Source organism: Oncorhynchus nerka, linkage group LG8, assembly GCF_034236695.1.
Source record: "Oncorhynchus nerka isolate Pitt River linkage group LG8, Oner_Uvic_2.0, whole genome shotgun sequence".
Classification (NCBI taxonomy): Eukaryota; Metazoa; Chordata; class Actinopteri; order Salmoniformes; family Salmonidae; genus Oncorhynchus; species Oncorhynchus nerka.
In genome coordinates this window covers 23,455,218-23,477,096 of record NC_088403.1, presented here as the reverse complement: position 1 = coordinate 23,477,096, position 21,879 = coordinate 23,455,218, and the positions used below count along the sequence as shown (strand labels likewise).

The window sequence follows — 21,879 nt, the reverse complement described above, 5'->3', positions numbered from 1 at the left end:
GCCAAGTCATATACTGTACCAAGCCAAGTCATATACAGTACCAAGCCAAGTCATATACAGTACCAAGCCAAGTCATATACAGTACCAAGCCAAGTCATATACTGTACCAAGCCAAGTCATATACAGTACCAAGCCAAGTCATATACTGTACCAAGCCAAGTCATATACTGTACCAAGCCAAGTCATATACAGTACCAAGCCAAGTCATATACAGTACCAAGCCAAGTCATATACTGTACCAAGCCAAGTCATATACAGTACCAAGCCAAGTCATATACAGTACCAAGCCAAGTCATGTACCGTACCAAGCCAAGTCATAAACATCCGATCAGCAGTGGAGCATTAATGTGAAGAATGTGATTATAATCAGCATATAAACTATTGTAAATCATCCCGATGCTAATCGTTCATCCCTGATAAACAGACATGCAATCCATCGGTAAATACAGAAGTAATGATTCCTTGCTTGTATATAATTTGCAAATCATTAATAAGTGGGTATAAATGAACCCGTTGTATGGGTCGATATGCCTCAGGCCAATGTACAGACCTAGAGATGACTCATGAATCGCAAGTGTCTAACTGATTGGTGATAACCTACCAGATGTTGCCTGTGCTACCAAAATGCATAATGTTTGTCACTCGAATCCTCCTAAAATATAATGCTGACATCAATGCCCCAGGGACCTGCTATCTGATCTATACATTTCTCATAAGCACATGTATTGCTATTGTCACGGCCCCTCCTCTGCAGTGCATATTGTGGACAAGCCGAGAGAGTTCTGTGAGTTTGGAGATTGGGATGTGGGTGTTCATACAAAAACACAGAAAATTGCTCCTCGCTCCATTTGTTTGGCCAGTTTTAATTTGTTTAACTGTGTTTTTGCCTGTGCCTTTGTCAGCACATTTTGCTCCCTAGGGAGACAGAGAAAATCACATTCCCTCTGCGAGCCCCGACTGTGAGATTGGAGCTCTCACCATGCCGGAGTGCTTTCTGCTGCATAGGCACATTACTGTGTACTCTCTCCGCTCTCATTTCTGCCACCGCACTTTTGACACAGACTCATAATAATCAGAGCGGCTCTGAGAGATTATGTTTTGAACCAGGATGCCATGAAACAGGCTGAGTGCAATAAAACTGAATTCAGTGTCTGAATGGGCTGTCTCGTACACAGAGACACAGCGACAGAGCCCTTCTCAGGGGAATGATAAACCATCGCCGGCCCCAAAAGAACTCCTCGACGGCAGCCACAGGGTTCTCATCTCTATAAAGCCTTTTGTTTCCCCGCAAATCATCTCTGACATTCTCCGCTCCCAACTGTGGCTCCCCTGCTCATTCTTCTGAGTAAGGAGGGAGGAGAATAGGAGAATTCGACAGGTATTCATAACGTTTCATTTCTGCTTCATTTCGGTCACTCTCTGTTTTCCGGCCTTTCCATTTCATTCCGTGGGGCCCATCTCTACCTGAGGTTAGACAAGGGAGAAGCTGACACTGAATCTCAGATCGCTCCCTCGCTGCCTCGCAGCATTGTCTCCTCAAGACTATGGGCCTGACAGATGTTTTCTCCATTGCTTCTGGCAGCAGCAGACAAGGTGGCTTGTTTAGAATTGTAAATATGACTGGGTGGATATGGTGGCCCCAGCCGGAAGTAGGATAGTACCTTGCTCTGTAGTTGGGGTTCATTACAAGTCCTCTGATCCCTCCTCTGTGACTCTGCCTGGCCTGGAATCCCCTTCCAACACACACACACACAGAGGCAAGCGCATACACACACGCACACACAAACATCGTCAGCTTCTCTGTTTCCCAGTAACCCCTTAGCTTACCAGGGCTTATCTGTCAAATGGCAGACATGGGAAATCATACTCTCAGATAGCAGGTCTTTCTTTTCAACTCTCTCCATTCTTCTTCTCCACCGTCATCCCTCCCTCCTCCTTTCATACTGTGGTTCTCACCCTCCCCAGGGAAGTAGGCCCGACTTAAAACAGGACTGGCCTCCATCACACAGGATTCATTTGGGAGTATATGATCATTCATACAGGTACAGTGCTATACAATCCTGTACATGTGCTTGCGCGCACGCACACACACACACACTGTATAGAAATTACCATTAAATGTTAATCACTGCAGAAGTAATGTTATTTCTGTGTGTCACCTTGCTATTTCTGTCACTGAAATACATGTACACCGAAGAAAGACACCAACACAAATATGATTTTAATTTGGATCAGATTCCTTACATGTGACATCCTAAATAGGCTTTGCTCGGCTTACGTGAACGATATTGTCGTTTTTCCGAGAACCATTACCCAAGCCAGGGGTTCCACTCCACTGTCAATCTGACATGTTTCTTTCCGTCACAGTGAGATTTGTTTTACCAGCTTTTAACCCTTTTGATTTCCCCAACTCCCAGGTTATTAGGATGCGAGGGAAACTTGAATTGAACCCAAAATCCCAATCAGATTGACAGGATTGCGTGTTTTTATCTGTCCTCGACCAGGAAAACTGTCTTAACCGTTAGCCGCCTGCCTGAAACACAATGAGGCTCTGGTCCAGTCGCTCCTGGAGAGTCTGTTCTGTTCTGGCACACCCTCTCATACTGCAGATTACTGTCAGGGCTGCTGCCAAATCTACCCTGATTCCAGTTTCACACTCTCAACATATCACCACAGTAGCCTACTTCTCAAAACGCAGTCAGATTGGACATAATGTACACACTAGCCCCATGAGTCCTTTACTGGCAACATCATGCAGCATTCATTCTATTTTTGAACAACTTCTGCTCTCACTTGATTGGTTTTAACAGTGGGAGTCATCAACTAAATAACGGACAAGTGGGAGTTGTTAATAAAGCCTTTATGTGGGGAAAATATATGGAAATCTGTGTGTTGGCCTCTATGTGTTGGTAATATTCTGTCATTGTATGAATGATGGAGCATTGAACTAAAGCATTCATCTGATTTACTTTCGGAACATTTTGTAACGTTTGGACATGAGGTATACATCTTATACAGTGAGGGAAAAAAGTATTTGATCCCCTGATGATTTTGTACGTTTGCCCACTGACAAAGAAATGATCAGTCTATCATTTTAATGGTAGGTTTATTTGAACAGTGAGAGACAGAATAACATCAAAAACTTTCAGAAAAACGCATGTCAAAAATTTTATAAATTGATTTGCTTTTTAATGAGGGAATTAAGTATTTGACCCCCTCTCAATCAGAAAGATTTTTGGCTCCCAGGTGTCTTTTATCCAGGTAACGAGCTGAGATTAGGCGCAAACTCTTAAAGGGAGTGCTTCTAATCTAGGTTTGTTACCTGTATAAAAGACACCTGTCCACAGAAGCAATCAATCAATCAGATTCCAAACTCTCCACCATGGCCAAGACCAAAGAGCTCTCCAAGAATGTCAGGGAAAAGATTGTAGAACTACACATAGCTGGAATGGGCTACAAGACCATCGCCAAGCAGCTTGGTGAGTAGGTGACAACAGTTGGTTATTCGCAAATGGAAGAAACACAAAAGAACTGTCAATCTCCCTCGGCCTGGGGCTCCATGCAAGATCTCACCTCCTGGAGTTGCAATGATGATGAGAACGTTGAGGAATCAGCCCAGAACTACAAGGGAGGATCTTGTCAATGATGTCAAGGCAGCCGGGACCATAGTCACCAAGAAAAAAATTGATAACACACTACTCCGTGAAGGACTGAAATCCTGCAGCTCCGGCAAGGTCCCCCTGCTCAAGAAAGCACATATACATGCCCGTCTGAAGTTTGCCAATGAACATCTGAATGATTCAGAGGACAACTGGGTGAAAGTGTTGTGGTCAGATGAGACCAAAATGGAGCTCTTTGGCATCAACTCAACTCGCCGTGTTTGGAGGAGGAGGATGCTGCCTATGACCCCAAGAACATCATCCCCACCGTCAAACATAGAGGTGGAAACATTATGCTTTGGGGGTGTTTTTCTGCTAAGGGGACAGGACAACTTCACTGCATCAAAGGGACGATGGACGGGGCCATGTACCGTCAAATCTTGGGTGAGAACCTCCTTCCCTCAGCCAGGGCATTAAAAATGGGTCGTGGATGGTTATTCCAGCATGACAATGACCCAAAACACACGGCCAAGGTAACAAAGGAGTGGCTCAAGAAGAAGCACATTAAGGTCCTGGAGTGGCCTAGCCAGTCTCCAGACCTTAATCCCATAGAAAATCTATGGAGGGAGCTGAAGGTTCGAGTTGCCAAATGTCAGCCTCGAAACCTTAATGACTTGGAGAAGATCTGCAAAGAGGAGTGGGACTACATCCCTCCTGAGATGTGTGCAAACCTGGTGGCCAAGTACAAGAAACGTCTGACCTCTGTGATTGCCAACAAGGGTTTTGCCACCAAGTACTAAGTCATGTTTTGCAGAGGGGTCAAATACTTATTTTCCTCATTAAAATGCAAATCAATTTATAACATTTTTGACATGCGTTTTTCTGGATTTTTTGTTGTTATTCTGTCTCTCACTGTTCAAATAAACCTACCATTAAAATTATAGACTGATCATTTTTTTGTCAGTGGGCAAACATACAAAATCAGCAGGGGATCAAATACTTTTTTCCCTCACTGTAACAAACTGAATGGCAAATGTGTTATCTTAAACACGGTTTGATGAATGATGAATGCCAATGTTCATCAGCGCATTGAATGAAGTCGTTAGACAAACAGGGCTAACTGTGACTGACCTAAATATTGAATATGCACTTTCATTCTATTAAGATACTCATCTAGTTCATTGTATCAGACAGGTGAAATTAACCAAAACGAAATACATTAGAAATCTATCATGTCTGTTGGGCGAATTGCCAACTAAAACCACAATCTGCAATCCTCTATGTCATGTTCGGTGACCATCTCAGTCTCACTGCTTTCCATAATTGAAAGAGAAAAATCGATGTTTCTTGACTTCTCATATGGTCTTCTTTAAATGGGTGAGTCTAGACATCTACTGGCAGTTACTGAGAGAATGCAGCATTACATTTTCATACTTGTACTGCTCAATACTTGTATTTACCTTAGTTCACCCGAGTTGAAGACTCACTCCGACTGAACTTTTTAGGCTCAGTGAAGGGGCTAATTCCACCATAGTGGAGCTGGATTAAACATGAATCTCTGACAAGTCCAGCACTATCGCAGAATGAATCATTCAGAGGATGTGGAGTCTTCAGTAGAGCAGGATGTCATCGGTGTGAGCTGTGAAAGTACTGCCAAATAATATGCTAATAGATATACGTTAGCAAGGTTAAAGGAGGAAAAAAGTTGACTGAAAGTGGCAACGTGCTTTAAATATGAAGCATAAAGGGCGCAGGTGAAAATGGTCCTTTTCTGACGGTTTAATAAACCAAACGTAATATCATCTTCCAACGCTTCCGCACATTTATGGAGATTCACTCTCCAATGTATTGACTATTGTGTTTAAAATGGATCCTTTAACTTTGTGTTTTGTCCTCTACCAACTGTGTACAGTACCAGTCAAAAGTTTGGACACGCCTACTCATTCAAGGGTTTTTCTTTATTTTGAATATATTCTACATTGTAGAATAATAGCGAAGACATCAAAACGATGAAATAACACATATGGAATCATGTAGTAACCAAAAAAGTGTTAAACAAATCAAAATATATTTGAGATTTGAGATTCTTCAAAGTAGCCACCCTTTGCCTTGATGACAGCTTTGCATTCTCTCAACCAGTAGTCACCTGGAATGCATTTCAAAAAAATATTTTATTTTTTTATTTTTTATTTAACCAGGTAGGCTAGTTGAGAACAAGTTCTCATTTGAAACTGTGACCTGGCCAAGATAAAGCATAGCAGTGTGAACAGACAACACAGAGTTACACATGGAGTAAACAATTAACAAGTCAATAACACAGTAGAAAAAAAGGGGGAGTCTATATACAATGTGTGCAAAAGGCATGAGGTAGGCGAATAATTACAATTTTGCAGATTAACACTGGAGTGATAAATGATCAGATGGCCATGTACAGGTAGAGATATTGGTGTGCAAAAGAGCAGAAAAGTAAATAAATAAAACAGTATGGGGATGAGGTAGGTGAAAATGGGTGGGCTATTTACCAATAGACTATGTACAGCTGCAGCGATCGGTTAGCTGCTCAGATAGCTGATGTTTGAAGTTGGTGAGGGAGATAAAAGTCTCCAACTTCAGCGATTTTTGCAATTCGTTCCAGTCACAGGCAGCAGAGTACTGGAACGAAAGGCGGCCGAATGAGGTGTTGGCTTTAGGGATGATCAATGAGATACACCTGCTGGAGCGCGTGCTACGGATGGGTGTTGCCATCGTGACCAGTGAACTGAGATAAGGCGGAGCTTTACCTAGCATGGACTTGTAGATGACCTGGAGCCAGTGGGTCTGGCGACGAATATGTAGCGAGGGCCAGCCGACTAGAACATACAAGTCGCAGTGGTGGGTGGTATAAGGTGCTTTAGTGACAAAACGGATGGCACTGTGATAGACTGCATCCAGTTTGCTGAGTAGAGTGTTGGAAGCCATTTTGTAGATGACATCGCCAAAGTCGAGGATCGGTAGGATAGTCAGTTTTACTAGGGTAAGCTTGGCGGCGTGAGTGAAGGAGGCTTTGTTGCGGAATAGAAAGCCGACTCTTGATTTGATTTTCGATTGGAGATGTTTGATATGAGTCTGGAAGGAGAGTTTGCAGTCTAGCCAGACACCTAGGTACTTATAGATGTCCACATATTCAAGGTCGGAACCATCCAGGGTGGTGATGCTAGTCGGGCATGCGGGTGCAGGCAGCGATCGGTTGAAAAGCATGCATTTGGTTTTACTAGCGTTTACGAGCAGTTGGAGGCCACGGAAGGAGTGTTGTATGGCATTGAAGCTCGTTTGGAGGTTAGATAGCATAGTGTCCAATGACGGGCCGAAAGTATATAGAATGGTGTCGTCTGCGTAGAGGTGGATCAGGGAATCGCCCGCAGCAAGAGCAACATCATTGATATATACAGAGAAAAGAGTCGGCCCGAGAATTGAACCCTATGGCACCCCCATAGAGACTGCCAGAGGACCGGACAGCATGCCCTCCAATTTGACACACTGAACTCTGTCTGCAAAGTAATTGGTGAACCAGGCAAGGCAGTCATCCGAAAAACCGAGGCTACTGAGTCTGCCGATAAAAATATGGTGATTGACAGAGTCGAAGGCCTTGGCAAGGTCGATGAAGACGGCTGCACAGTACTGTCTTTTATCGATGGCGGTTATGATATCGTTTAGTACCTTGAGTGTGGCTGAGGTGCACCCGTGACCGGCTCGGAAACCAGATTGCACAGCGGAGAAGGTACGGTGGGATTCGAGATGGTCAGTGACCTGTTTGTTGACTTGGCTTTCGAAGACCTTAGATAGGCAGGGCAGGATGGATATAGGTCTGTAACAGTTTGGGTCCAGGGTGTCTCCCCCTTTGAAGAGGGGGATGACTGCGGCAGCTTTCCAATCCTTGGGGATCTCGGACGATATGAAAGAGAGGTTGAACAGACTAGTAATAGGGGTTGTGACAATGGCGGCAGATAGTTTCAGAAATAGAGGGTCCAGATTGTCAAGCCCAGCTGATTTGTACGGGTCCAGGTTTTGGAGCTCTTTCAGAACATCTGCTATCTGGATTTGGGTAAAGGAGAACCTGGAGAGGCTTGGGTGAGGAGCTGCGGGGGGGGCTGAGCTGTTGGCCGAGGTTGGAGAAGCCATGCGGAAGGCTGGCCAGCCGTTGAGAAATGCTTGTTGAAGTTTTCGATAATCATGGATTTATCGGTGGTGACCGTGTTACCTAGCCTCAGTGCAGTGGGCAGCTGGGAGGAGGTGCTCTTGTTCTCCATGGACTTCACAGTGTCCCAGAACTTTTTGGAGTTGGAGCTACAGGATGCAAACTTCTGCCTGAAGAAGCTGGCCTTAGCTTTCCTGACTGACTGCGTGTATTGGTTCCTGACTTCCCTGAACAGTTGCATATCACGGGGACTATTCGATGCTATTGCAGTCCGCCACAGGATGTTTTTGTGCTGGTCGAGGGCAGTCAGGTCTGGAGTGAACCAAGGGCTGTATCTGTTCTTGGTTCTGCATTTTTTGAACAGAGAATGCTTATCTAAAATGGAGAGGAAGTTACTTTTAAATTAACAGGTGTGCCTTGTAAAAAGTTAATTTGCTGAATTTTTTTCCTTCTTAATGCATTTGAGCCAATCTGTTGGGTTGTGACAAGGTAGGGGTGGTATACAGAAGATAGCGCTATTTGGTAAAAGACCAAGTCCATATTATGGCAAGAACAGCTCAAATAAGCAAAGACAAACGACAGTCCATCATTACTTCAAGGTCAGTCAATAAGGAACTTTCAAGAACTTTGAAAGTTTCTTCAAGTGCAGACATAAAAAACATCAAGCGCTATGATAAAACTGGCTCTCATGAGGGCCGCAATAGGAAAGGAAGACCCAGAGTTACCTCGGCTGCAGAGGATAGGGGCTCCCGAGTGGCACAGAGTCTACGGCACTGCATCTCAGTGCAAGAGGCGTCACTACATACACTGGTTTGATCCCGGGCTGTATCACATCCGGCCGTGATCGGGAGTCCCATAGGGCGGAGCTCAGAGTTATCCAGGTTAGGGGAGGGTTTGGCCGCGGTAGGCCATCATTGTAAAATAACACCTCCAGGCTGTGTAAGGGCTATTTGACCAAGAAGGAGAGTGATGGAGTGCTGCATCAGATGGCCTGGCCTCCACAATCACCCGACCTCAACCCAATTGAGATGGTTTGGGATGAGTTGGACCGCAGAGTGAAGGAAAAGAAGCCAACAAGTGCTCAGCATATGTGGGAACTGCTTCAAGACTGTTGGAAAAGCATTCCAAGTAAAGCTGGCTGAGAGAATGCCAAGAGTGTGCAAAGCTGTCATCAATGCAAAGGCTGGCTACTTTGAAGAATCTAAAATATATCATATATTTTTATTTGTTTAACACTTTTTATGGTTACTACATGATTCCATATGTGTTATTTCATAGTGCTGATTTCTTCACTATTATTGTACAATATAGAAAATATAAAAAATAAAGAAAACCCCTTGAATGAGTAGGTGTGTCCAAACTTTTGACTGGTACTGTATACATTTTTAGACTAGTAATATATTGACTGGTACCTACACTATTTCCTGGTATTGTAAGTTAAACATTCAGCAAACATGTGTTCCCTTTGCAGTAGTTTATCTTACCATTCAAACCCCTCAGGATATACACTACTGGTAAAGACATATATGTACCATATATGTAAATCTATGGCTTTGCTGGTAAGCTCTCCCACACTCCCCCTCAGCCTACCTTGCTTGGTCTTGGGGATCTTGCCGCAGGGCTTGGTGGCGCTCACAGTGTTAGGACAGGTGGCATCCATGAGAGCGCGTTTCAGCACCCCAGTCCGGTTCTTCTTCCCTGTCACCAAGTCACACTCTCCCCAGGCCTGGAAGTCAAACTTGCATTCACCTACAGAGACATGGTTACAACAGAGATACATGTTCAATATAAAACACATATTTTACAGGATTGTTACAGCCACAGACATACCTACTGTATAAACACTGCCGTTCAAAAGTTCGGGGTCAATTAGAAATATCCTTGTTTTTGAAAGAAAAGCACATTTTTTGTCCATTAAAATAACATCAAATTGATCCGAAATACAGCGTAGACATTGTTAATGTTGTAAAGGACTATTGTAGCTGGAAACAGCAGATTTTTTATGGAATATCTACATTTGCGTACAGAGGCCCATTATCAGCAACCATCACTCTTGTGTTCCAATGGCACGTTGTGTTAAATAATCCAAGTTTATCATTTTAAAAGGCTAATTGATCACTAGAAAACCCTTTTGCAATTATGTTAGCACAGCTGAAAATGGTTGTTCTGATTGAAGAAGCAATAAAACTGGCCTTCTTTAGATTAGTTGAGTATCTGGAGCATCAGCATTTGTGGGTTTGATTACAGGCTCAAAAGGGCCAGAAACAAAGACATTTCTTCTGAAACTCGTCAGTCTATTCTTGTTCTGAGAAATGAATGCTATCCCATGCGAGAAACTGCCAAGAAACGGAAGATCACGTACAACGTTGTTTACTGGTCTGGTCTGTATGGAGGAGTGGGCCAAAATCCCTGCTGCAGTGTGTGCAAACCTGGTCAAGAACTACAGGAAACGTATGATCCCTGTTATTGCAAACAAAGGTTTCTGTACCAAATATTAAGTTCTGCTTTTCTGATGTATCAAATACTTACGCCTTGCAATAAAATGCAAATGAATTACTTAAAAATCATACAATGTGATTTTCTGGATTTTTGTTTTAGATTCCGTCTCTCACAGTTGAAGTGTGCCTATGATTTAAAAAAATATAGACCTCTACATGCTTTGTAAATAGGAAAACCTGCAAAATCGGCAGTCTATCAAATACTTGTTCTCCCCACTGTACTTCAAGTTAGAAAATCCTTCCCCTAACCCTGACCTTAACCCTTTCACCTAACTACTAACCATATCCTTAACCCTAACCCTAAACCCTAGCCTCGCTAATGTTAGCCACCTAGCTAATGTTAGCGTTAGCCATTTAGCCACTTAGCTAACATTCACAACAAATTGGAATTCATAACATATCAGTATTGCAGATTTGTAATATATTATATGAATTTCAATTGGTAACATATCATATAACATTTCATTTGTAACATATAATACAAAATGGATGATGAACTTCCACAAATGAATACATACCATATCATACTAATTTGACTGTCCCAGATTGGTATTTACTATGTTACGTCTACCCGTAAATCCAGGCTGCTTGTATTATGGTGATTGTAGCACCCAGAAGACATCCCATAGGTTGAATACAACTGATCAAGTAGAAAATGAAATGTAATTACATTTTTCGGCCTAGAATCAGCAATTAAGACCTGGACCCTCAAGCTCAGAGAGCTGCTGTTGTGGAACATCCTTTCTATTACTGGAAAGGGGATTTTTTCATAAAATGTCTGATTTATTTTAGTTTTATCCGTTAAATAATCTGATCTTCTACTCAAAAACACCAGAACCGGTAATATTTGCAAAAAGAATTACATTCCAACTATTCTCAGCCCCAGGACTTTCTTTATCAACCACCAACTGGTGCACCGTGTTATTAGCCAATGTATGGCTTTCCTGCCAAGACCGGATTGTCTCCTTTATGCTCCATTTTGCCCAGTTTCTCCACTCTGAAGATTCCATCTGTCTTTACCATACATAGACTGTCTGACGTTCTCTGCCTTTCAAAGGGGGCCTCCACTCTCTCACTTTATATTTTATTATCTTTATGGAAAGAAAACATTTAAGTAGTCTACAGACTGGATTTCATTAAGGATCTTATTTTACAATTTATTCAGAGTCCTCTTTAAACCCCTCCCCCAAGGATGCAGGGCTGTTCCAGGAAAGGTTAGCCATGCCCCGTTCTTGTGTGTAAGAATGTGTGTCCGCATTCGTGTGTGTGTGTACGTGTTTGTGTTTGTCATCCCTCCATCCCTCTCTCCCGTCCTTTTGTTGGACTCTGGCGTAGCTTCCTCTTGGCTGTGACACTCGTTTCCCTATTTCTCTCAGAGAAAAGCTTGGGCCGCTGTCACCTGGCTCTGAAATCCCAGGGCACTCGGCTGAGGGGAGCGGAGGGGGGGATGAGGAGGGGTTGACAGGACCATTGTTCTGGGAATTCTACAGGGATCTTCAAAACAGAGTGCTCTAAAAGCGTGTGCCTCTGTACCTATAATTTGGCAGTGAACACGTGTAGCACATGGGCATGTGTGAACCTTACTTCTCAGCCTGAAGTGTCCCCACTTGCTAGCTTTTCATGTGGCGCTGACTGGTAAGATGCTTCAGGTGGGCAGTCACGTGTGCTAGCAAAGCAGAGATTTTGGGTTCAAGCCTGGGTGTGAGCTGAATCAGGAGGAAGCTAGTAGGGAAAGTGGCAGGTAGCCCATGCTCTGTTTGGACTCACATCTCTGCTGTATATACCCAGGCTGTAATTTCCTGAACCAGGCAATCATTCTCTGGGAATGTCCATTCATGAAGACTGAATTGGAAACCCAACTGAATATCCTACTCCATTGAGTAGCAGCATGTTTTCCCCTTTAATGGACATGGATACACAACAAAAAATATTACCAAAACAAAAATACATAAAATCCCTAGACCAGTCATGTTCGTGCTGAATTGTGAATGTGAGTCCGCTCCCCATGACCACACTCACACACACCTCCAAACTGCTTCTTCCAGTTACAGGGGATCTTGCAGCGCTGGGTCTTGATGGTCTGCTTGCAGTCGGTGCCAGTGCGTGTGCCCTCCCTGGTGCCCAGGCCGCAGTCACCCTCGTTGGCCACGCACACACTCCACTGCCATTCCCCACAGTCCGACTTACGCTCCTTCTTCCCTGCAGGGTCGCACACACACACCAACCTTATACTGCAGTTATGTCTGGAACATAATTATGTGGGCTGTAATTAGGCCAGGCTAGAGCTACACTACCACTGTGAAAGGTCAAAGTATTCAAATATATAAAGCACCGAGATGTGCGTCTGTCATTGTGAGTCTGCAGTGAGCCCCCCCCCCCCCCCCCTGTATTTATGCACAAATCTGACCTGATTTGAGCTTTACATCAAATTACCATTCATACCTTGTAGCAGGTACTGTAATAGGAGATCCCCCTCCATCCACATATCAACTGTCTGACTGCTACCAATCTGCCGGTGTTTCTCACCTTGTTTCTCAGCTATCCCCCCCTCGCCTGCTGTCACTGTGAGGACCAGGAGGGCCATGACGGCCAGAAGCGTCCAGTGCTGCTGTCCTGACATGCTAGGAGAGAAGGAGAACAGGCACTGAGGAATAACAAGTACAGCAACCTATGTAACTCTGTGGGAGACATTCCATCGAAGGCCTCCCCTTCACCACCCTCTCATTTCTTCAGACGAAGGGGCAGACTTGACAAAGAACCACAGCATGCCCCTACTTACATGTACGGTTCACAGTTACAGGTGAAGGCAAGCTCAGGCTATTTGTGGAATAAATGGTTGTTATCTGCTCCAATGGCCTGCTGTGTGCTGCACTGTGCTCGTGTCTACAGACGTGTATGATGACATGGGGAAATTATCGGCTGTCAGACAATGATACAGACGATTTGGGAATAGAAATAAACCTTTTTTTGCATGTTCTTTATGAATAGACTAATTGTTTCCCCTCCAGGCGCTCTCCGGCCTCCCAGCGGCCCAATAAAGAGAAGCACCATTCTAATCGCGGGTGCTGCTGTGCTCGGGAACTCTGGGTGGTGGAATTAGCGCACCATCCCCGTTTCTCATTCATTCCTTCTTTCACTTTCCCCCTGTTTATTTTGGAGATACCCTAAAACCCACAGAAGGGGAATCAGCGTGAGATTTAAACAATTACCGAGCGTCTTGGATGCCAAAATGCTCCACTGTGCCCAAATTACTGCAAAAGGTACAGCCTGGCGGGGAAATCATGTACATTTGTCAATTTTAATTAATCATGAGATGACATGGCTCTTACCAACCCCCTGGCGCACTTGGCCCTGTATTTTTAGTCCTCTCCAGTTTAAGACTTTGCAGAAGTTGATGCACCCCACGTCTATTAGCCATGTAGGCAAGGTGATAATCAATTTAAAAAGATGGCATTCAAACTCTTTATTTTCTTTTATTATTAGCCATTATTAATAGAGTGTTGACTGGTTGAATTCACTTCTGCTCTCCGTGCATCTATATATAATGAGTCTACTCTGAGTTGAACTCATCTGAACCCTTACAGTACAGGGCTTGAACCCTCAACAGTGGAAGCATACAGCATACCCACTTTAACTCAGAGGCAGAATAACATTTGATTTGATTTGAGAACCCCTTTAGACAGACTGTTTTCTTGCCAGAAGCAGTTTGGCGTCAGTCAAACTGTTCAGCCAATGGTCCATTCTTCTCTCTATTCCAAGAAAAATCTTGTTGGTCCAACACCTTTGATCGTTTCTAAAAATAGACAACCTGCAAAGTCTAAAGTGTTTTCTGAGAAATTCCCCAATCGTACTTCTGGTTTGCAACCAGGAGTTTGGAAGCTACGGCATTGTGACTTCTCAAAGGAGAAGTCTTTCCCTTTAATGATTAATAAGCAGTCTGCAGATGAGTTCTAGTCCAGGTGTAGTTGAGGAGGGCTACAGGTTAAAGAGGGATATCAACCTCCTGCAGCGTTCAGTACAGTATGTTCAGACATAATTGTTTGCTGAGGGGTAGACTACAGGGTTTCCCTCATTGCAATGGAATCAAGTGTTCCTCCTTTCACTCACTGGTGCTGTGCATCAAATATGTACACCCAATCCCTTTCTGTCTCTCAGAGCATGACCATACTTTCCATAATGGATGAATGGATTGATTCAGTACACTTGACTTTTAGATGCTACATGTGCATCTCCATTGTAACCTGGATTTCCATTGTAAAAAATAAAGATGTTTTTATTGTCACATACACCAAATAGGTGCAGGGAAATGTGTTGTTTTACAGGGTCAGCCATACTAGTACAGTGCCCCTGGATCAAATTAGGCTTAAGTGCCTTGCTCAAGGGCACATAGATTTTACACCTTGTTGGCTCGGGTATTCAAACCAGCAACCTTTTGGTTACTGGCCCAACGCTGTATCTGCTATGCTACCTACCGCCCTACTACTCCAGAGTCGATCGATAATACCTGAGTTCTCAGATACTGTACACACCATGCATACTGTACCATACCCAGGTTATCGTATGATATTTAACTTGTATTTGGGAATAAAGTTACGATTTTTTTTCCCACTATCCCTCCCACCACCCATAGATCATTTCAAATGTATATCTTCTCATATCACAACCAGACACAAGTCACCCTAGTGGAATTCAAAGTTGGGGTTGTGAACCTCCAGTTGGGTTGCCAAAATTGTACTTTTTCATAGATATATTTTTTCTTACCGTAAAATAAGAGCACAGATTATTGTATGGGACAATATACAAACGTTTTTGAGAAAGATTATTTGAAAAATACAATTTTATTGAGTGAATGTATTCGGTACTTTTGTCCAATGTCCTCTGTCACATAAACAAAAGTCTTGCCTGATTATGTATGTCCAGACATCGATTAACACCTCTTTATTATGAAAAGCACATTTATTGACTGTTATTGATGTGGGGATATTTATCATGTGGAATATATTGCCTCAATGTGTTTGTACCTTTTTCATACCTTTATTGAAGTTGATTGTCAATTAGGTAATTGGTAGGGTTTGTGGTGCATTCTGGGTAATATGTATTGCTACAAGAAGCTTATCATTTCTTTGCTTGTTAGACAAGACATCCAGGTAACAGGTTGGCTTGCTTGCTGCTGGTTAGTGCTGAGCGATTAACCACATCAGTTCAATGTCATTCAGTTTTTTTTCTGTGAGCTCAATAGTCAAATTACACAGTATATCTATAGATTAATCAGATCCAGCCTGAACTGTGCGATGTCGTAGGGAGTTGTAGTTTCCAGCAGGCCAATATTCTACATAGTTTAGTGCATAAAGCATGGTAATTAACTACAATGACCTTAATGCAATTGTCCGTCCGGTCTGTGTTTCCAAAGACAGTACAGTATGAAACTATGTATGTTTCTTTACGCCTGCTACAGAGGAGACAAGAATGCGGTATCGTGAGGGGATGTAGAGCTCCGCTGCTGCTTTACCAGGTATGTCTACCTGAAAATACATGATCAAAATAATTGATAGTTGGTATTCAGCAATCATAGAAGCATGCGTTACTTACTTTGAAGAACTACAAAATTGTGATTTTTGTCAGACAGCATAGGCTGTCTATAGCATAGCTCTATAGAGATTAAATGATGACTTGGAATGAATTAAGAAAGTAATCAAATAAAACAAATGTAATATACACAACAATTTAAATATTTTATTAAAGTAAAGTCATGTGAATAAATTATGGTTAATAAGTAGTAATGGGCAGTCACTACCATCATGGGACTTGTATTAATTGTTTTATTCTGTGTTGTTACAGCATTCAACACAAATAATCGAAACCGAAATCGAAAACCTTTAAAAAAATGTATAATCTAACCGAAACCAAACCGACCTTAAAGCACTACTGGTTCAGCACTACTGCCAGGTTTACAGGCATGATTGAAGCCTGTGTTTTCTTTGGGTAGAGATTTATTTGATTCCAGTCTGTAGATCTGCATTGTTGCAAAAGCTAAATCCAAATGCATGGTCAACTTCACAATATTTATTGGTTACTTTTCATTTCAATAAGAATTGAAAGTGATATGTTGATGTAAAAAATGTAAATTTACCACTTCAAAGGTTGTCATTAGATTTGGGATGGGTGGGGATGTGAGAAATTATTGTGAAAAAAGTAGGGTCCCCAGAAATTCTGGTGGGAAAAAAATGGGGTCCAAACTGAAAAAGTTTGAATACCACTGGAAGCCAGATGAGAAGGCCTAATACGATGAGTTATCACTCCTATCTGTCACAATGAAGTGGGATTCTTTCCTGTCGATCAGCCGGGAAGATCACAGTGTGGAGTGCTGGGTAGGCATGTGAGGCCCAACCCCAATCACTCAGTTAGAGGAGGATGACATGGCTTAGGGACCACAGGAGAACTTGCGTTCACCAGCTGCCAAGCAGGCGGGTGCACCTCTCCTCCTCAGCCCTCGACAGAAACACTGTAGCAGACACAGTCCATGAGCCAGGCAGAATTAGTCCTATCAAACACTCCATTTCCCCATTGATCTGTGAACAGCGGTGGCGGCGCTCAGCGAGTTTGTGGAGCTCACCACAAACTCCTTCCCCTCCATTCCCGCTCCACTCCCTCTCTCATTGATACTGCTTCAATAGCCTCTATTCATGTCATATCAAGAAAAGAGCCGTTAAAATGAATAAATGAAAAGACAAAGAGAATCGACTGGGGGTTATTAGCTTTCTAAAGCTACATGCAAAATATTGGACCACGGTCATCCTCCAAAGAACGAAAATGTACACTTGATCTTTTTTTCATGTTTTAATATTTTGAACGGAATAGATGATATGGTAATCCAACCATTACAACTCTCTACTGGTATGATAGAGGGAAATATCCTAACAAATGAGAGGGATTCATGCACTAGCATGCTGTGGTAAGTAGCCATACATAAATAAAACATGCATTGAATTCTACCCCCCTGAAGGCTGAGGCAAATCCCCATTTTCTTAAACCAGCAAGAATTAAATTATACATAGATCGTATTTTGAGATAAGTATAGCCTTCAAAGCATTGTTTTAGGTTTAAATAAGCTTTCCACTGTTCATCCAACCTCAGCCGCTCACAGATTAGGAAAACAAATAGGCCTAAACAAACTTGTGAACAGGGAGAAGTAGCTCCCTCCCTTCCCTGTCCTATGCCTAGTATTGTTGTTCCAAAATGTAATGCTACATGACAACATTCTCTTATCTTAGTGAGAAGGTGAGCTACAATAACGGCGTACCGGTGTTTATGTAGGCTAGAGAGATGGCTATCAATGACACTAAACCAGGGTGCTAAACCTAGTTCTGGAAATGACAGATTGCTCAGATGACAGCGTCCTATAACTGCCTGGTCACCTGGCGGGTTTATATACTCCTTAAGACGTCATTGTGATATCTTATTACTTATTATATAAAAGCTACAGTAGGTGCAACAACCTCTAATGCTTGGTACAGAGCTATGAGAGGGCCAGGAGTCTTTCCTGACTTTGTGATAAACTCCTGGCCTTAGTAAGATCAGGTCATCACATCACTCTCGATGGTGGCCCCTAGTTTAAAACGTGATGCCAGACTATCTCAAAAGAACACAATTCACTGGTTGGTTTAGATATTACTTTCTGTTGACTCTTATTGAAAGGGGAAATGTTTGAGTATTTTTCTCTTTGTCCTTGGGGAAAGTAGCATGGATATACACCTTTGAGATGTTTTAATTATATTTTAGAGGAGCAGAAAAATGCTTCATCCAGACACAGTACATTAAAAGGATGTATTTCTGGTTGAGTGTTTGCCTGTTTGTGTTTCATCATCACACCTTAAGATACATTTCTAAACAGATGAAAAACATCTTGACTACGGAGTGCAGTGTAAGACTGGTTGCAAACACAGCCACCAGGTATACAGTATGACCGGAACAACATAAAAGTTCACAAAACCCCAGAAAAACAGGGGTTGGAGCTAGAAACACAAGCCTTTCGCTGCATCCGCGATAACATCTGCAAAACTGTGTACGGGACCAATAAACTTTGATTTGATTTGATAGAAAAAATCATGGTTAACAAACCTCCACCAGCCAGAGGAAGAGAGTCAAAGTCATGGTTAACAAACCTCCACCAGCCAGAGGAAGAGAGTCAAAGTCATGGTTAACAAACCTCCACCAGCCAGAGGAAGAGAGTCAAAATCATGGTTAACAAACCTCCACCAGCCAGAGGAAGAGAGTCAAAGTCATGGTTAACAAACCTCCACCAGCCAGAGGAAGAGAGTCAAAGTCATGGTTAACAAACCTCCACCAGCCAGAGGAAGAGAGTCAAAATCATGGTTAACAAACCTCCACCAGCCTGAGGAAGAGAGTCAAAGTCATGGTTAACAAACCTCCACCAGCCAGAGGACGAGAGTCAAAATCATGGTTAACAAACCTCCACCAGCCAGAGGAAGAGAGTCAAAATCATGGTTAACAAACCTCCACCAGCCAGAGGAAGAGAGTCAAAATCATGGTTAACAAACCTCCACCAGCCAGAGGAAGAGAGTCAAAGTCATGGTAAACAAACCTCCACCAGCCAGAGGAAGAGAGTCAAAGTCATGGTAAACAAACCTCCACCAGCCAGAGGAAGAGAGTCAAAGTCATGGTAAACAAACCTCCACCAGCCAGAGGAAGAGAGTCAAAGTCATGGTAAACAAACCTCCACCAGCCAGAGGAAGAGAGTCAAAGTCATGGTAAACAAACCTCCACCAACCAGCCAGAGGAAGAGAGTCAAAGTCATGGTAAACAAACCTCCACCAACCAGCCAGAGGAAGAGAGTCAAAGTCATGGTTAACAAACCTCCACCAGCCAGAGGAAGATAGTCAAAGTCATGGTAAACAAACCTCCACCAGCCAGAGGAAGAGAGTCAAAGTCATGGTAAACAAACCTCCACCAGCCAGAGGAAGAGAGTCAAAGTCATGGTAAACAAACCTCCACCAGCCAGAGGAAGAGAGTCAAAGTCATGGTAAACAAACCTCCACCAACCAGCCAGAGGAAGAGAGTCAAAGTCATGGTAAACAAACCTCCACCAACCAGCCAGAGGAAGAGAGTCAAAGTCATGGTTAACAAACCTCCACCAGCCAGAGGAAGATAGTTAAAGTCATGGTAAACAAACCTCCACCAGCCAGAGGAAGATAGTTAAAGTCATGGTAAACAAACCTCCACCAGCCAGAGGAAGAGAGTCAAAGTCATTGTTAACAAACCTCCACCAGCCAGAGGAAGATGGTCAAAGTCATGGTAAACAAACCTCCACCAGCCAGAGGAAGAGAGTCAAAGTCATTGTTAACAAACCTCCACCAGCCAGAGGAAGATGGTCAAAGTCATGGTAAACAATGGCTGTGGGTAAATGTTGTCTCTGTACATCAACCTTGGAGCTATCAAGCTGAGGGGGAGCCTCTTTACTCATGATCCTCCATCCTTCATTGAGGCTTGTCGCCATTTTCCAGTGTATTTCGTGACTGTGTGACTGTATGACTATTATTTTGTGACTGTATTATTGTGTGACTGTATTATTATGTGACAGTGTGGCTGTATTATTGTGTGACTGTGTGCAGACCATCCTCATTATCTCTACTAACAGCCACGCACTACCAATCTCCAGAGATATCCTCTTATGAACACAAACAGTGTGTGTGTGTGTGTGTGTGTGTGTGTGTGTGTGTGCTCGCGTTGCAAGGTGCCGAATAGAGCAGGAATCTACATAGCCGAGGCAACAGGCTTGTTTAATGATAAAACACATGAATAACGATGACACGCAGTGGCTCAGTGAGTGCATCAGAGCTGAAAAGACTCAAATGGAAGATATCAAATTATGCGTGAATGCCTCCATTACATTCAAGAAATTACATTTAGCATCTAGACACCCACTCTCTGTATCCCACAACCTAAACCCACCATTTTCTGTTCAACAATCGCTCTCTCTCTTACACTTCCAAACACACACACACACACACACACTATCCAAAGATCCTAGGATCTCTCCCTTGCAAAAAGCATACAGTCCATTAACCACCACCAGAGTATAAACTCTCCAAACAAACAGCCCCTCTTGATGATAAACAGTCTCAATGCAAATATCTCTTATTTAGATCTTTTTCCACTTGACTGCAAGTATATCTGTTGAGCTGTGAGCTGTTTGACGTAAGACAGATGGGAATCCCATGTCTGTTTTAGAAAAGTCTGCTCTACCTAAATGTCTCTCAAAAAATGAGCAGCTTTGTGCACATGTAGATCGTCACAACTCTCCAGAAAAAAATCGAAGTAAAAAGATTTCCTTTAAGCGTCTCCGTGCACCCCTGCAGGTTAGCGTGCAGCCCGAGCTGCATTGCCTCAGCAGTTTAGCATATTAAACACTGTAACGGTTCATTACCATTAGTCCTCCTGTCTTCTGCATTCAAAGGCTTTACTCAACAAAGATGCCCATGTTTGTTTGTGTTTTGTTTCTGGCTCATACAAATTTGCATATTTTATGAATATTCATTTTCAACTGGGACTTGGGGACTTGAGATGGCGACACTAGGGCGAAGCTGAAATATTACCATTTTCAACTGGGACTTGGGGACTTGAGATGGCGACACTAGGGCGAAGCTGAATTATTACCATTTTCAACTGGGACTTGGGGACTTGAGATGGCGACACTAGGGCGAAGCTGCAATATTACCATTTTCAACTGGGACTTGGGGACTTGAGATGGCGACACTAGGGCGAAGCTGAAATATTACCATTTTCAACTGGGACTTGGGGACTTGAGATGGCGACACTAGGGCGAAGCTGAAATATTACCATTTTCAACTGGGACTTGGGGACTTGAGATGGCGACACTAGGGCGAAGCTGAAATATTACCATTTTCAACTGGGACTTGGGGACTTGAGATGGCGACACTAGGGCGAAGCTGAAATATTACCATTTTCCGGGAGCGCTTTTACCCCCTCTTCGTTTTGATCGGAATTCATCATAGTGAGACGGGTGGAAGTCACGCTTGAATTAGCTGTGGGAAGCCTCTGGCTATTGGAGAGATGTGTTACCTCTCTCTCTCTGAGGGGTTGGGGTAAATGCGGAGGACACATTTTGGTTGAATGCATTCAGTTGTGCAACTGACTAGGTTTCCCCCTTCCTATCCATCTTTCATGTCCTGTTGTTTTGGTTCCTTCTTGTTTGCTGGAAGTAGCAGCTTTTTGTTCACTTTAGATCCTGTCTCTCTTGCCAGTTGTGTTCCTCTGATCCCCTCTCACATGCAGGCCTGACGGGCAGACAAGTGACAGCAGCCTGTCCCTCTAGCCTCACACTGTTACCACCTCAGTCATCTCCATATCTCTCTCTCCTTATCTCCTTCTCTTCCTCTCTCTCACTCTCGCTCTCTCTCTCTGTACCTTTATCAGCTCTCTCTCGAAAGCTTCCAATTTTGATCAGCCCTCCTAATTGAAGAGACAATTGAGGAGACGTTGGTGAAAGCACCTTGAGACACTAGTTCATTAAATCAGGTCTGAAAGACAGCATTTGCGTACGCCTTGGGGAGTTTGGTCTGGCTTTTGA

General features: G+C 43.2%; 1 protein-coding gene across 2 annotated transcripts in view; it reads right to left on the bottom strand.

Moving 5' to 3' along the window:
* Positions 1-21,879, bottom strand: part of LOC115132983 (pleiotrophin-like) — a 49,299-nt gene that overhangs the window by 6,447 nt on the left and 20,973 nt on the right. Inside the window, exons 2-4 of one of the 2 annotated variants that reach the window (XM_029665759.2) lie at positions 12,798-12,892; positions 12,291-12,470; positions 9,364-9,522 (exon numbers count right to left, since the gene is read on the bottom strand). In XM_029665759.2, the coding sequence (XP_029521619.1) occupies positions 9,364-9,522; positions 12,291-12,470; positions 12,798-12,891 (433 nt within the window). In that variant the 5' untranslated portion in view covers position 12,892. The remainder of the gene's footprint in view (positions 1-9,363; positions 9,523-12,290; positions 12,471-12,797; positions 12,893-21,879) is intronic. The other variant, XM_029665760.2, reaches the window with a different exon arrangement.